Source organism: Halichoerus grypus, chromosome 14 (assembly GCF_964656455.1).
Source record: "Halichoerus grypus chromosome 14, mHalGry1.hap1.1, whole genome shotgun sequence".
Lineage (NCBI taxonomy): Eukaryota > Metazoa > Chordata > Mammalia > Carnivora > Phocidae > Halichoerus > Halichoerus grypus.
This window is the reverse complement of record NC_135725.1, coordinates 60480736-60496832: the sequence shown is the minus strand read 5'-3', so window position 1 is coordinate 60496832 and position 16097 is coordinate 60480736. Positions and strand designations below refer to the sequence as shown.

Here is a 16097-nt window from a genome sequence, read left to right as displayed (position 1 = left end):
TCCCAATTCATAGTCCAGAGAATATTTAATTTGTAGTGTCAGGGTCATGTGGAGAAGCAGAGAAAATATCTGGGTCTCAGCTTTTATAGTGAAAGGCATGCTCTGATTCCCACCCAACAAGCTCGAAGATGGGGAATTCCCAAATGTAGGAAGGGAGTTCAGATAACTGGGCCAGAAATGAGGGCGTGTGTATTACGTCAATTCTGGACGAATCACAGCCTTACTTCTCTGTAAAGTAAGGTAAGTAAAGTTCACATGGCTGAGGAGATGGTGTGTTTACTTACTCGTTTTACAGTAAATACCAACTATGCCCGGCTGCAAAGGTGAGCAAGTCCTCTCTAGTCTAATGGAGGAGAGAAGTCAGTAGACCAGCAAGTGGTAGGACAGAAGCATACACGAAAGAGGTGCAGGCAGAAAGAAGGGAGAGCCCAACTGCAGTTTACAAATGATGTTCTTTTATTTAAGTCAATTTAAGATCACATTTTTCATGGTACAAGTGAGACTTGCGCCATTAATGGGAAAGAGACAGCATGCTCTTGTAGAGAGCTGCTGTTGCACTCTTTTGAAGGACTTAACTGTTCTATAGAAACACCAAAACAATGTTGGCTGGCACAAATCCAGAAAGTCGGGCTTTTGATTGCTTACTGACATATATCTAGACTGCTGGTTTCATACAATGGGACACTTTTCAAAGGATTAAACATGCCATAGCTTTGCCAGTCATCAATAAGATAAATCATCCAGCTCATTGTAGTGTGAACCACCCCTATTCTGATCTGACCTAAGTCAGAGTGGTCTTTCTACTATATCTGGCTACTGTGTGTACAGCTTTGTGTCTTTGCTCAAAAGAAATTGTTGGCTTTAGGCTTAGGGTGTTTTTTGTTTTGTTCAATTTATAAAGGAAAGCAGCTGCGTGGTAACTTGGACCTCATCCAGAATCTGTAATACCAAATTCATCATGTAATAACAGATGTAATAACAATTATAGAATACGTTCTATAGAACCAAGACAGAGGTCAATGGGACCACAAGAGTCAGCCATTACAAACCTCGATCCAGTGTAAAAATTTTGTTTTCACAGCATTCTCAAGTTAGTGTTCTGTAGCTGACATTCTCTTCTAAAATCCAAGGGTCTATGGGGCGCCTGGGTGGCTCAGTCCGTTAAGCGTTTGACTCTTGGTATCAGCTCAGGTCTTGATCTCAGGGTCATCAGTTCAAGCCCTGCATTAAAAAATTAATCAATTAAAATCCAGGGGTCTATATCTAACTGCCTTTTTGATCACTTCATTTGGGTGATCCAGGTATCTTAAAATTTAACAAGTCCAAAATTGATGATCTCCCACCTCCAAATATGTTCCCTTTACAATAGTTAACCATTTCAATAAATAGCACCTCCATGGGCCCCATCAGTGAACTAAGCTAGACTAGGAATCCCCCTAATGACTCATATCAAACCAGTTTGCCTCTACCTCAAAAAAAGTATCTCAAATCCAACTCTCTTTGTCTTCACTACCAATACCCCAGTCCAAGTCTTAACCAATCTCCCTGCTTCCACTCTTACTTTTTTTTTTTTTTTAAGATTTTATTTATTTGACAGAGACACAGCGAGAGAGGGAACACAAGCAGGAGGAGTGGGAGAGGAAGAAGCAGGCTTCCCTCTGTGCAGGGAGCCCAATGCGGGGCTCGATCCCAGGACCCTGGGACCGGGACCTGAGCCGAAGGCAGACACTTAAGAACTGAGACACCCAGGCGCCCCCCACTCTTACTTTTTTGTCTATTATCCACACAGTAGCTGGCATAGTTTTTACAAAAGGTATCAAACCACCCTCCACCACTTCAATGACTTCCTTTTACATAAAATTTAAAAATCCTTATCATTGTCTACTAAGTGCTGCATGATCTGGCACCTACCTACTTCTCTAACCTCACTTACACTGTTCTCTCGTAACACAATAAGCTTCAGACAAACTGGACATCTTCAATTTACCCAAAGAGCAATCTTCTCTCCTCTGCCCTGCCTTGCCTCACCCATCCCACCCAAAAGCCTTCACTCAGGCTTTCCCTGCCTCTCTTCTATCTGGCTCACTCCTTACCTTCCTCTGAGAAATCTTTCCTGACCACCCTCACCTTGCCCCATAATTTAAAATCGGGGTTCCTTCGGTGAACTTACCATGATTTTAAATACATACTTATTTAAATGATATGTGATTAATGACTACCTTACCCACTCAAGAATTAACTTTAGGACAGGAACCACAGAAGTTTTGTTCATTCCTGTGCCTATAACACCGGCAGCAACAGCTAACACCTATGCAACATTTACTGTGTGCCAGGCATTGTGTTAAACCCTATACATATAATAATTTAATATATACTCCCAATATATTGCCTGGCCCATAGCCAGTGGTCAGTTTGCTGATGTGTTCCCACCTGCACACCCACAAGTTGGTCACCACCTCCTGGAGCATCCCATTACCCTGACAGATAACTCCGTGATTGGAAGAATCTTCCTGGTGTTGACCCCAGCATACCTCCCTGCAATTTCCGCCCACTGATTCTATTTCTGCCCTTTTGGGGCCACGCACTAGAAGCCGTAATCGTCCTTCCACCGGCTCGACTTGGCAGCATCCGAAGCGTCTCCCTGGCGTCGCCCTCTCGCTCCCCTCCCCGACCCCTCCCAGCAGAGACTCCGGGCTCCTTTTCCTCCGCGGTGGTCTGGGAGCGTCACCCCGGCCGCCGGCCCGGCTCCCGGCATCCCCCGCCTCGCGCGTCACGTGACGGCGCCCGCCCGCAGGAGCCCGCAGCTGTCCGCCCCCGGGCGGGGCTCGCCGCGCCTCCGCCCGCCCCTGGCCGCGCTGCAGTCCTCGCGCCTCCGCTCGGCTCCGCTCCGCTCGGCTGCGCCTCGGCTCCGGCTCCCGCGGCCCGCGCTGCTGTGGGCGAGCGCCCCGGAAAGCCCTCGGAGAGGTAAGAGGCGGCCGGCTCGCGGAGGCTGAGGGCGAAGTTATTCCGCTCGCGTCCCCGGGATGGCCGGGGCCCCGAGGAGGGGGCGGCCGGGCGCCTGGAGGCTGCCTCTCGGGGACCTGGGGCGCTTCCCGAGGTGACCCGCAGAGGAGGCGCCTCTCGGTCCTGGCGGAGGCTGAGCACCTGGCCCTGGCGGGACCGGGACGGGGTGCCCTCAGGCCGCACGCGGCCCGGCGCTCGCGCACTCTGCTGGCACCTGGAGGCTCTGCCGCGCGGGAGGAGAGCTGTGCCTCGTCTTCCCAACGGTTAAAACGACCCGGCGGGGAAAGTGGATCTCCGCGGTTGCCTTCAGCCTTGAGGTTTTATGAGTGTGTAATTGAAGTCGAAGAGGAAGAAGCAGATTCCTGGGGTGAGAAGAGCCCCCACCCAGGGGCGTCAGGGGCTGGGCACCTACTGTCAAGTGTCCTCTGTATTCTGTGCAAAGCGCAAGTCTCTCAGAGTCTGTTTCTCCCTCTTTAAAGTAAAGGTGGTAACACCTGCCCTGCCTCGCTCTTAGGACTACCGTGGAGAACAGGTGGGAAAGCCATTTGAAGAGCCGGAACTCTGGAGTCAGACCTGGGTTCAAGTCCTAGTTCTGCCACTTACCAGCTGTGTGATCTTGAGCCAGACAAAACCCTCATCAGTTCAAAGTAGATAATAATGGTACTTAGCTCATGAGGTTGCTGTGCGGGCTTACCTGTGCAAAGGGCTTAGCACAGTTTCCGGCACCGAAGTGTTCAATTATTAATATAAATACTGTTCAATTAATTTAGTAAACTAGAGAGTGCTTCACATGAGGGGTGTTTAGAATAATCACACTTCAGTTTGTATATATTTAGTCCTAAAAGAGTACTGTTTTGGTTCCCTAAGAAAGAGGCCAAGTGGGATCCTTTCCCCTTTTCTCTTTCTGGGCCCCCTTTGCCTTCTCATTTACAACTGGCATGTGAACCTGTTGTTCCTACCAAATGAGTCAGGCAGGATGGGAACATTCATGTACTGGAGCAGATGGGTATCAGATTCCCTTTGAGGGGAAAGAAAAGTGCCAGGCATGTGCTGCCACCAAAAAAAGCACAGTACAGTGATTGACTGTTAGAGTAGGAAGATGCCTGGGAAACTGTCTAATCCAGCTGTCTCCTTTTGCACATGGAGAAACTGGACCCAGAACGAGGACAGGACTTTCATTCTCAGTACCCGACAGAATGTTGGCACTGGGTGGTAGAAAGAACACATACTGTTAACCAGACCCTGTGTTTTCCCTGAGTTTTAAGTTAATTCATTTACTCAACAAGGATTTATGGAGACCTACTGTGTGCTTGTACACCTACTAGGAGCTAGGGGAGAAATCTATCTCCCTCTGCCGGTTCTCAGTACATTTTATAATGACAATAAGTTCTGTCTCCCAGCGAGCTTTCCTCTTAGCAGCTGGCCCCAAGGGACAGAAGCACACAGGTCTGAATTATTTCATGGTAAGTCACAGTGGTCCCTGAGCCCTCGTTGAAGCCTCTAGAAATTGAAGAAAATGCTGCTTTGTCAGGGCTTTTAGGAAAGGATTTCCTTCTGGTCTGGAGCACTTGGAGTTCTTTGTCTTTCTGGTTTCAGGCTTCTTATTGTTTTTAGATTTCTGAAAAGAGCCACCCTCGCCACAGTGCCTTCATTTTGGTTTCCATGGTTATCAGATGAATTGTTTTTATGATAGCACGAGTAGCTGTTAAGTAATACATGGTCAAGCAGTCCCCAGTTCACTGTGGGTTTCTGTTCCTGGTGGTGGTCCTCTGGTTTTTTTTGTTTTTTTTTTTTTCAGTGCAGTGCATTCATACTATTCCTTCCTCCCTTTTTCCTCCTTCATTCTTTCCTTTAACAAACATGTATTGGTGCCAGGGCCAAGAGGAGTGGGAATAAGTAGAAACAGAGATAAAAATAAAGATAGACCCTGGTTTGGGGAACTCGGAATCTTTGGGGGGATAGTCTGAGGGTATTACCACATGCGAGGGCAGATCTGGGCCTCTGATAAAGGTGTAGATTAGGAGCCAGGGAGAGCTCTCAGAGGTGGGAGGGAGGGTCCTGGGCAACCAAGAAGACATCACATAGTAGGGGTGCCTGGGTGGCTCAGGTCTTGATCTCAGGATCATAAGTTCAAACCCCACATTGGGCTCCGTGCTGGGCATGGAGAATACTTTTAAAAAAGAGAGAGAGAAGATATCACATAATTAAGATGCTCTTCAAGGAAGATGTAAAAGAAATAAGTTCCTTTTACATGTCTCAGTCACATAATAGTAATAGATGGTACAAGAAACTTGTTCTTTCAGTTTGCCTTAATGAATTAACCTTCTCTTAAGTCACCTGTCATGGGCTTTGTTTGAAATGCCTGCTAATTTCTCTCATTACCCTCATTCTGTTAGTTTAGTGATGTATTACTTTCCTACGCATACATATGGTATTGTGTGTATAAAGGTAGATAATAGAGACATTTGATTAAGATTTTGTCTATTTCAGATATTTAACCTGTGTGTCTCATTTCACCAGTTGGGTTCTAATGCAGTCAAAAATTTCTTTACTTTTCCAAGTAATCTCCTAAGTCCTTTAATGCCCTCATTGGTGAGAATTCTGATGTCTCCCACTTCCAAGCTCCCTGGGGGCTTAAACAATCCAAAGAAGTCAGTCTTATTTCCACTCTCCAGAGGAGAGAGAACTCCAGAGTCTGACCAGTCCACCCACATTGTTATTTCTGACACAGCTATATGGTATCACTATTGAAGAGCTGTCCTGCATGCTCCAAGGATGTGTGGTCACTGCTGTTCAACGCCCTTATTGGACCAGGTTCCTGCCAGCTTGATCCCATGCTTGGATTCCAAGGTTAGAGCTTTTTTAGTTTGTGCTCACATGCTTTGCCATTTTCCCCTAAAGCATTGCACTCTGGGCAGTGTGTTGAGCGTGTTACCAGGCTGGTTTCCCCCAGTCCTCTAGTGAGTTCTCTTTGGGGGGATACGGGGCCCTTTTGTGCTAGCAGCCTTGGTCAGGGTCATCACAGACCACTCAGGAGATTACCCTATTTTCAAATCTTTTGTCAGGGTTTGGAGGCTCAGTGCGTTCCTAAGCTTAACCCAAGGTATTTTGGCAAATTGGTTCTACTTCCTCTCAAGGATTCTGCCTACCAAGAATTCTCAAATGGCATATAGCTACCCTACGACTTTGGGTGCCTACTCAACTTTTCATGTAGAAGAGGGGTCCTCTGGTCACTCTTGGCAAAGTACATATCTGTTCCCAGGAGACTGTTTCTCCACCTGTAATCCCAAGAAAAGTAGGCATTGTTGCAAATTTAAATGGCGTGTACTCTGTTAAGGATTTAGGGGCAAAGTTTTAATTTAAAAATGCAGTTCCCTCAACTTTTCTAAGAATCAGACAGTAATCGGTATGTTTATTTCGATGTCTTTATTTACTTGACTTTATTAGAGAGAGCGCGCGAAAGCTCGAGAACGCACCCCCTCACAAGTGAGGAGAGGGGCGGAGGGAGAAGTAGACTTCCCCCTGAGCAGGGAAGCCCGACACAGGGCTGATCCCAGGACACAGGGCTGATCCTAGGACCCCGGAATCATGACCTGAGCTGAAGGCAGACACTAAACCAACTGGGCCACCCAGGTGCCCCTCATTGTCTTTATTTTAAACTTTAAAAATATGAGATAGAAAAATGCATGCAAGGAAACCCCACAAATGTATGCATAGTTTAACAATTTTAAGGGAATTATGGAACCACCACCCATGTCAAGAAGTGGAACATTGCCAATACTCAGTAGCACCCCTTCCAAATCATAACCTCCTTCCCAGAAGCCACTACCTTGACTTATGTGATAATCATTTGTTTCTCTTTGTTTCGTCACCTATATTTCCATCCCTAAATAGTATAATTTTACTAGTTTTTTAACTTCATACATAGAATCATACTGTGTGCATTCTGTTTTGGCTTCTTTTGCTTTGTTTGTGTGCTGCATCCATGAGGTTACCACGCTTATTTTCATTGCTAACAGTGTTTCATGATATATGTCACAATATATTTATTCGTCCTCTAGTTTACGGATACTTGTGTTGCTTATAGCTTCTGACTACCAAGAACAGTGCAGCGGAGAACATCGTTAGACATTTTCTGTTGTGTTTGTGAAGCTTCTGTAGGTAATGTGTCAGAGTGGAATTGCTTTGCTAGATAATGCCAGTTTTGTTTGTTTGTTTTGTTTTTTCCAAAGATTTTATTTATTTTTTTTGACAGAGAGAGCACAAGTAGGCAGAGTGGCAGGCAGTTGGAGAGGGAGAAGCAGGCTCTCCACTGAGCAGGGAACCAGAAGTGGGTCTCGATCCCAAGACCCCAGGATTATGACCTGAGCCGAAGGCAGCCACTTAACAGGCTGAGCCACCCAGGCACCCTGATAATGCCAGTTTTCTAAGTGATTGTACCCATTTACTTTCCTACCAGCAGTATGTCAGAGTTCTAGTTGCTTTACACCCTTGCAAATACTCAGTATTGTCCGTTTAAAATTTTTAAACTCTTCTCATGGGTCTATAATAATATCTTTTGTGGTTTTACTTTTCCTTGGTTACTACTAATGTTGAGCACTTTTTAATTAATTAATTGGATAGCCTCTTTCTGAATTGCCTATTCAAGTTTTTTGCCTGTTTTTCAGTTTTTCTTATTGATTTGTTGGAGTTCTTTATATATTTTGGTTAGTAGCCCTTGTTATATGTTTTAAGAATATCTTCTCCTACTCTGTGACTCTCTTTTCACCCTCCTAAATAGTGATATCTTAGATCCTATTCTGTAGAGGCAGGGCCTGAAATGGGGATTCTTGTTCAAGTGGTATATTGGGAAACATGGTCAGGAAAAGGAGAATGAGGGAAGCAGGATGGGGGAGGAGGGGAAGACTGCTATAACCAGGTGAGGTGGCAGTTTTCCAGAGAAGGGACATTTATTTGTGCGTTGTTATCAGCTGACACTCCTATCAGGAGGATGGGTGTACTGGCTAGTAGAGACCCTGGTTAGTTTACTAATAGTGTTCTCTACACTCCATTGAGATACATTATTTTCTTTCTTTCTTTTTTTTTTTTTTAAGATTTTATTTATTTATTTGACAGAGAGAGACACAGCGAGAGAGGGAACACAAGCAGGGGGAGTGGGAGAGGGAGAAGCAGGCTTCCCGCCGAGCAGGGAGTCCGATGCGGGGCTTGATCCCAGGACCCTGGGATCATGACCTGAGCCGAAGGCAGATGCCTAAAGACTGAACCATCCAGGCGCCCCGAGATACCTTCTTTTCTTTTGTTAAGTTCACTTCACCCAGATACAGCTCCAGGATTCTGGTTGGTTACAATTTCTGGGAACATTTACAAGAGGAAGGTTAGTGGAGCATGCTACAATCCCTGCTTCCACAGTCAGTGCAAAAATATAAGTAATGCCCGTTACCTTCCTCATCTACCATGCATTCTAGTTTCCTCTCCTTTGTCCCTTGAATGCTTGGAGAATTCAGTGACGGAGCCATCTGGTTCTGGAAGTTTGTTGTCTTTTGTTGTGTTATTTTTGACCACAGATTCAGTGTTTTTAATCTAACATAATTTAAAATTTTTCTTCTTAGTTTTATTAAGTGATATTTTTCCAGGAATTGGTCCCCTTAAAGGTTTCAAATTTATTTATATAAAATTGTTTGTATTTCCTTGTTATTTTAATGTCTGCAACATCCGTAGAGATGTGCCCCCTTTCGTCCCAGTTTCATTTTTACGTTTTCTCCCCCTTTACTCTTCCTTAGCTTCAGTAGAGTTTCCTTTCAAAGAACCAACTTTTGTCTTCATTGATATTCTCCATAGTAAGTTGGTTTGCTGTTTCATTAAGTTCTGCTCTTTTATTTTTTTCATTCTGCTTTCCTTGGAAATATTTTGGGGTGTTTTTTTTTCCCCAAACTTCTTGAGATTGATGCTTAGTTCATTCATTTGTATCCTTTTTTTTTAAGATTTTAATTTATTTACTTGAGAGAGAGTGAGCGAGAGGGAAAGCATGAGCCAGGGGAATGGCAGAGGCAGATGGAGAAGCAGCCCACCCCACCCCCCACTGAGCAGGGAGCCCATTGTGGGGCTCCATCCCAATACCACGGGATCATGACCTGAGCTGAAAGCAGACGCTTAACTGACTGATTCCTTTTGATTCTTTCCATTTAAGGCCACACATTTTCCTCTAAATATTGCTTAGTAGATACTCGCAAGTTTTGATATGTGGTATTTTAGCCATTTACTACTAAATATTTTTTAATTTCCATTGTGATTTCCCCTTTGACTCATAGGTATCTTAGAAATGTGTTTCTTGGGGCGCCTGGGTGGCTCAGTCGTTAAGCGTCTGCCTTCGGCTCAGGTCACGATCCCAGGGTCCTGGGATCGAGCCCGGCATCAGGCTTCTTGCTCAGCGGAGAGCCTGCTTCTCCCTCTCCCGCGGCCTGCCTGCCTGCCGCTCCCCCTGCTTTTGCTCTCTCTCTCTCTGTGTCAAATAAATAAATAAAATCTTAAAAAAAAAAAAAAGTGATTCTTAATTTTCAAACATATGAGTATTTTCTGGTTATCTTTTATTAATTGATTATGGTCCATGAGCTTGTTCTGTATAATTTTAATCCTTTGAAATTTGTCGAAATTTTTTTTAGGGTTCTGTTTATGGTCTGTTTTTATAAATGTTACATGCGTGCTTGAAAGTAATGTGGCTTCTGCAGTTACTGGATTCAGTGTTGTGTATTCCATTAGGTCAGTTTTATTAATTCAAATCTTCTTTATCCCTTCTGGTTTATTTTTGCCTATTCTAGCTATTAAAAAGAGAAATGTGTTAAAATATCCAACTGTGATTATGAATTTGCTTATTTCACCTTTTAGGTTTTTGCTATCTTTGAGCTGTATTATCAAGTGTGTACAAATATAAACTTATTATATCTTCCTGGTGAATTAACCTTTTATCACTATAAGGTTGCCCTTTTTATCTCTAGTTAAGAATGGTGGGTTTTTTGTTTGTTTGGTTGGCTTGGGGGTTGGGGGGAGAACTCTATTTTATCTGATACCAGTGTAGCTACACCATCTGTTTTTGGTTAGTCCATGCAAGGTATATCTTCTCCCATCCTTTTAGTTTCATTCTTTCTGTGCTGTGTGTTTTAGATATGTCTTTTATAAGTAGCATGTGGGTTTTGTTTTTTTATCACCTGTTTTTGTCTCTTAATTTGAAAATTTAGTCCATATTTATTTAATATGACTACTGATGTCCTGAGGGTTAAGTCTGTCGTAATATTTTATGCTTTTAATGTATTTGTCCTGCTAGTACTCCATTTTGTTTTAGCTCTTCCCTCCTTTTGGTATATTTTTAGTCATTTGCTCTTTTTCCTTCTAGTTTGGACATTATGCAGTTGCTCTTTTTAATGGTTACCCTTGAAATTTTAATTTAACCAAAGTTGATAAATTTGGGGAGGTGATAAATAATCCCTACTCTTCTTTTGGACAGTACAGGGACCTTAGACCACTTGATCTCTTATTTATCCCATCCTGCTTAGTGGTAGACTAGTTGTAACACAGTGTGTCAGCTTTGATTAGAGTCATTTAAGGACCCACAGACAGAACAAATGTGATGAGGGAGGAAAAAGATGAGAGAGCAAAGAATTTGAGAAGACGATATGATTTTGTCAGGACTCTTGGTTGCAAGTGATCAACTTATTAGACTCTCTGAACTTTAAAAAGAAAATCTGTTCACTACTGCATAGCTGGATCCAGGAGTTCAAAAAATCTTTTTAGGACTATCTCCCTCTCCATCTCTCTCAGTCGTTCAGCCTTGCGTGTCTTAATTTGGCTTCATTCCTGAAGTGAACTTTTCCAAGTTGTCCCCCTCGCTAGCAGGAGTGATGGGATCTTCTGATTCTACCTTGGGTCAAGTATGAGAGGGTTGAGGCACTATGAATGACAGCCCCACCTCTAAATGGACTAAATGGAGTGGGAGCAGCGTTCCTCTGAGGAACCAGAAGAGGGGAGGTATGCTGGGCAGACAAAAGTTATAGCTACCACAGTTCACCATGCCGAGTAGTGACTTGGAAGAGTAACACACAAAAAGAAGAGGGTGTGATTGGAATTAATTCAGTTAATCTGTACAAGAAAAAGGGAGAAGACATCACCTCTTCATGAGCCCATTGACAGGGAAGGAGGAATCTGGTCAAACGGTTCCTTCACCCACCAACCAATGCCAATGACAGTGTGGGTGGTCCACAGCAGCAGAGATGAGGAAGAGCGAGTGTGGGGCTCTCTAGTATGTGGAGATGTATTCAACATGTCATCTGTGGTGCTTGCTATTCCCATGGCCCTTTCTAAGAGAAACTTCTTCATCCACAACTCCTGTTCATGTCAAGAGTTCATGTTCAGAACCATGTTCTCTACCATAAAAACTTGCTCTATTCTTACTCCCTAGTCAGAAATTCCTGGGCCAGAGCTGAATGTCAGACCCAAGAACAGCCAATTCATAGGCTCACCAAGGACCTGTGATATGACCTACTGGGAAAAAGATGTGTGTTCTTAGAAATTTGAACTGGGGATTATGGAAGAGCACTTAACTACAGAAATTGAAGCTAAAATGGCATGTAGAGAGAAGCCATGAGGTAGAGTCAGGCCTTTGAAGAGTCCTGGCTAGCTGGTATTATGGGGAAGCAGAAGCACTGAGATAGAGAAAAGGGTGTATAGACTCCAGGTGAAAGGAGAATGGTATCGACCCATGAGGAATGGCTGAGTCATGTGATGAGCCCCCACAGGCTAGCTGCTGAATTTGTTACTGCCAATGACTGCTCTGAAAAGAAATCTCACTGTCCTTGTCACTGGATGGTCAGCAGCTACAAAACTTGTTGGCTCGGTGACAGTAAAGAATACACCCACTGCTTGGCCCTGGGTCGGTGTCTGCATTGTTGGCCAGGGAGCAGGGCATTGGGTTCGGCAGTGAGCTCCACTCGCTCTGTGCTCTCTTTGTTCCCTACCTCACAACAGAAAACCCTCAATTATTGCCTATAATTAATTTTTTTCTAAATATTGGAGGGTTGGTTCAAATGCATTACAGTGAAAGAAAGGAATTTAGGGACAGGAAAAGGTCCTAGGAGAGAAGGAATTCATTGCCATTTATCGTGTGTTTACTATGTGTCAGGCACGATGTTAAGTGATTTCCATCCATTCTCTCATTTCAGCCTCACAACAACTCCCTAAGGTATTATTATCCCCACTTTTATAGATAAGCTGAGACACAGGATGATCTGACTCCACTGAATATGTAATTTTGGGTGTAAAGTAACAATCACTTGGTGTGGAATTGCCTCAAGCTGAGAGCGATTAAGGAGAAATGTGGGAGCCATGTGTGGTCGCGTGGGAGGCAGGAGGTAGTGAGAAAGGCTCTGATTAGGTGTTCCCGCCATAGACCATGCCTGGGAGGAGGCCCAGTACTCTCATGCTCTAATGCATAATAATTGCAGGATTAAATTCATCCTTATTTCATGATCTGTGAGTTTCTGTGTCTGTATGGGGAGGTTAGAAGGTCCTCCTCCATCATTTCACAAGTTTAGGAACCCTAGGAGCTCAGGAAGGGAACTAGGAGGCAAGCTGTTGCAGCAGAAAGAGCAGAGGCTCCAGACTCAGTCCAGGTTAGGAACCACAGCTGTCCCACCTACTAACTAAATAAAAAGCAGAGTAACTTTATTCCTGGAATTGGGGATAAGAAGACCACTGCCTCTCAAGTTGTTGTAATTGTTCATTGAGATGACATATTAAAGTCATCTGGCATTTAGTAAGCCCTCAGCACACCGTTCCTTGCCCCCTCAAGGTCACCCAGTTGATTAGAATCAGGACTAAAACCCAGGTTTTGGGATTCCCAACCCAGTGCACTCTGTAGGTGCACCGCCATGAATGGGCACGGCATTGAAGGAGGGAGAGAGGGCCCTCACTGCTCCCGACCACACTCCGCCAAACGTGCATCAGAACACAGTCTTCCGGTCTATGCCATCAAATTTCAAAGCTAAAATAAGAAACAGCTGGTTATTTTTCAGGCTGAAGAGAGCTGAGGCTTGAAGAAATGATGAAAAGCCCAGCTGAGATTTTTGTCATCTTCAAAGTTTTAAATTTTGTCTCATTTCCAGTAGTCTGTGTGTAGGTATGTATACAGACTCCTAGAGCCGCTGCCAGACTGAGGTTCTTACTGTGTCCTCAGCCTGGCTAGAGGTTTCTTAGCCTGCGGCTTTGCTGACACTCTTTTCTCTGCCTGCAGTCCCTTTTCTGGATTCTCTGGATGCCCCAGCCCTACCCATATCTCAGAGTGCGGCTCAGAGGCCAACCTTTCCATGAAGCTTAGCTTAATGGTTAAAAACCTAGTCTTTGGGGTCAGACCTGGTTCACAGGGGGATTCTGCTGCTTTTGGGGGAAGTCATTTGTCATTAGTTTCTTCCAGACTTAGTTTCTTCATTTGTCAAATGAAGACTGTGATACTTTAGATCAGTGATCCCTGATCCCTGGTGATCTTGTTAAAATGCCAATTCTGATCCAGTAGGTATGGGGTGGTGCCCAAGAATTGGCGTTTCTAACCAGCTCCTAGGTCCTAGGAACAGCATTCTGAGTTGCAAAGTTTTGGAGGGATTTTGAGAGAATAGAATGAAGTAATGCATGAAAAGTGCTCAGTACGGTGTCTTTCAAATATTCATGCTGGGTAAATGGTAGCTGTTCTTGTCTTGTTGCCTTTTGTTATTACTGGCTAATTTCCCTACCTGGAGGTCACATTTATATTCTTTAGACAAAGGCTTTCCCTCTTAAGGCACTGAGCGCACTTTTTCACTTATACTGGTTTTGTGGTTTGGGGTGGGTTTGGAGGGTAGAGATATCTTTGTCTCCCAGCAGACTTGAGGATAGGGTCTTTATCTTATTCCTGATTCCCTCACAGTGCTTTACCACACAGTCTCATATGTAGTAAGTGTGGACTACATACTCAGGTTTCATATACTTCTTTTTTTATTCCATAGGGATCTGTGTCACAGTAGGAATTCAGTGACTAATGGTTTAAATAGTCTCAGCTATTCTAATATGCCAGATAATGATGGTGGTGATTTTTCATTCATTTGGTAAATGTTTATTGAGCATCTACCATGGACAAGGCAGAGTTCTAGGCATAATACAAAGCAATGATAGGAAGTTTCTGCTTTACAGGACTTGCTCAGGGGAGGTAGACAATAGATAAAGAAAAGCATATTATGTATAAAAAGATAAGCTCCTTGAGGGCAGAGAATGTGTATAATTCATCACAGTGAATTTCCTCATAGTGGGTGTTCAGACACTCTATCAGCTGGTCACTCTACATCTGCGTACCCTGTCTCACTTTTCACATGGGTAGTCCCTCATGTCCCTCCCACCTGCCCCACAAATCCACTCACGCAAACCTAAGTGAACTATATAGATGTCACTAGAGGTTTTAGTCCTGACCCCACCTTGCCTGCCCATCATGATGCTCAGCAAACTGGCCAGCAGACCCATTCTCTCAAAAGCAGTGGGAGTCTACTAGAGAGCAAAACAAAAGCAAAGCTTCACTTCCAGTGCCTCACATTGACCAGGGTCCTGCACAGTTCTCTAAGGATTCACTCCCGATTTCTCCTTTGCAGAGTCCTTTTCCAGTTCATGCCCTTTATTTATTTATTTATTTATTTATTTTATTTATTTTTTTTTTCAGTTCATGCCCTTTAGATGTTAGCCTGGCAAGGACTTGGTCATCAGACTTCTCTCTCTTTCTCTCTAGTGATCTCATCCCATCCCATGACTTCAAATGTCATTCAGGTCTCTGTTCAAATGTTACTTCCTCAGAGACCTTCCTTGATGACCCTATCTAAAATGGCACACACACATGCATACCCCTTAGCCTGCTTTATTTTCTCCTCGTAGCATTTGTTACTGTTTTTTAAATTTATTGTCTGTCTCTAAAGGTAGGACTTTGTCTTGTTCACTGCTTGTCAGTACTTAGAACAATGCCTAGTGCGATAGTAAGCAATATATGAATCTTTGTTGAATAAATGATGATTTTTCTTTGGAAATTCTCAAAATCCTCAGGAAGTGTATAGCAGGACGGCCATCATGAGCCTGTTTATAGATGAGGAAATAGGTTCAGAGAGGTTAAAGGATTTGCTCAAGTCACAAGGCTGGGAAGCAGTAGAGCTTGCTTGTTGAGAGCCAAGTCTTATGGGGTGTGCGTCCCAAGGGGGTGGCCTATGCCCCACCCACTGAGGCTGGGGACACCCAGTGGCCCAGAGGGTTAGGAGAGTGCCACACAGAAGCCCTGAGTTCTCACTCTAGGGAACACACGAAGGGAACAGCTTGAGGCCTACGTCAGGACCTGCTCCCTCCCATCCCAAACAAGTTCCCACTGTTGTTTCTCCAGCTCTTTACAGGCGCACACTCCAGGTGCACAAGCCCTACGGGACATTCGTTACTTTTAATTCCATAGCTCAGAGGCCCCATTGGCAAAAAGGAAGGGCAAAACTTGAATACATTTTTTTTTTTTTTTTTAGTGTTACCTGGTTATAGAAATCCCTGTTGCTGCATGGATCCCCATGGATTAGTGTAAAGATAAGTAAATAAAGCCAATGGAACAACAGGGAGTGTGACAGCTGAATAAAAGGAAATCCTCTTTAAGTTCAGAGGGGTCCTGAGGGTAGAATTGTCAGCCTCATTCTAGATTCAGCCCGTGGGGTGTTGCTAGAGTCAGGGACGTGGCCAAATTTGGAGGAGGGCAAGTGCTGAAGGGTGGAAAATCCTCTGCTGGCATATCTTCCTTCCCTTGACAGGCCTGCTACAAGACCCTTAGCTTTCCACTGTGGGGTGGGCTTCTTGGAATCCTAAGAAAACTGAAGCTCCAGTAGTTTCTGTGCCAGGCACCTTTGCCCCCAAATCCTCTGGAAGCCCTCACATAATCCTGAGGGAAAGAAACTGTCATTTAATATTTGCTAAGTTGTGAGTTTCTGCTCTCACTATTCTACCCGACCTACCTCTCATGGATGGATCTCCTTGAACTAGAGCTCTGATCAGGCCACTCCCCTCCTGAGGAA

General features: G+C 44.2%; 1 protein-coding gene and 1 long non-coding RNA gene across 2 annotated transcripts in view; one reads left to right on the top strand and one right to left on the bottom strand.

Moving 5' to 3' along the window:
• Positions 1–940: 940 nt before the first annotated feature.
• LOC144380037 (uncharacterized) lies at positions 941–2841 on the bottom strand. Its single transcript, XR_013443756.1, has 2 exons — positions 2532–2841; positions 941–1221 (listed from the first exon to the last, which is right to left on the bottom strand). It is a non-coding gene; the product is annotated as an uncharacterized LOC144380037 (long non-coding RNA).
• Positions 2842–2851: 10 nt separating this feature from the next.
• Positions 2852–16097, top strand: part of FBXO10 (F-box protein 10) — a 51338-nt gene continuing 38092 nt past the window's right edge. Inside the window, exons 1-2 of the mRNA XM_078062208.1 lie at positions 2852–2964; positions 5735–5853. Of these exons, the coding sequence (XP_077918334.1) occupies positions 5779–5853 (75 nt within the window). The 5' untranslated portion in view covers positions 2852–2964; positions 5735–5778. The remainder of the gene's footprint in view (positions 2965–5734; positions 5854–16097) is intronic.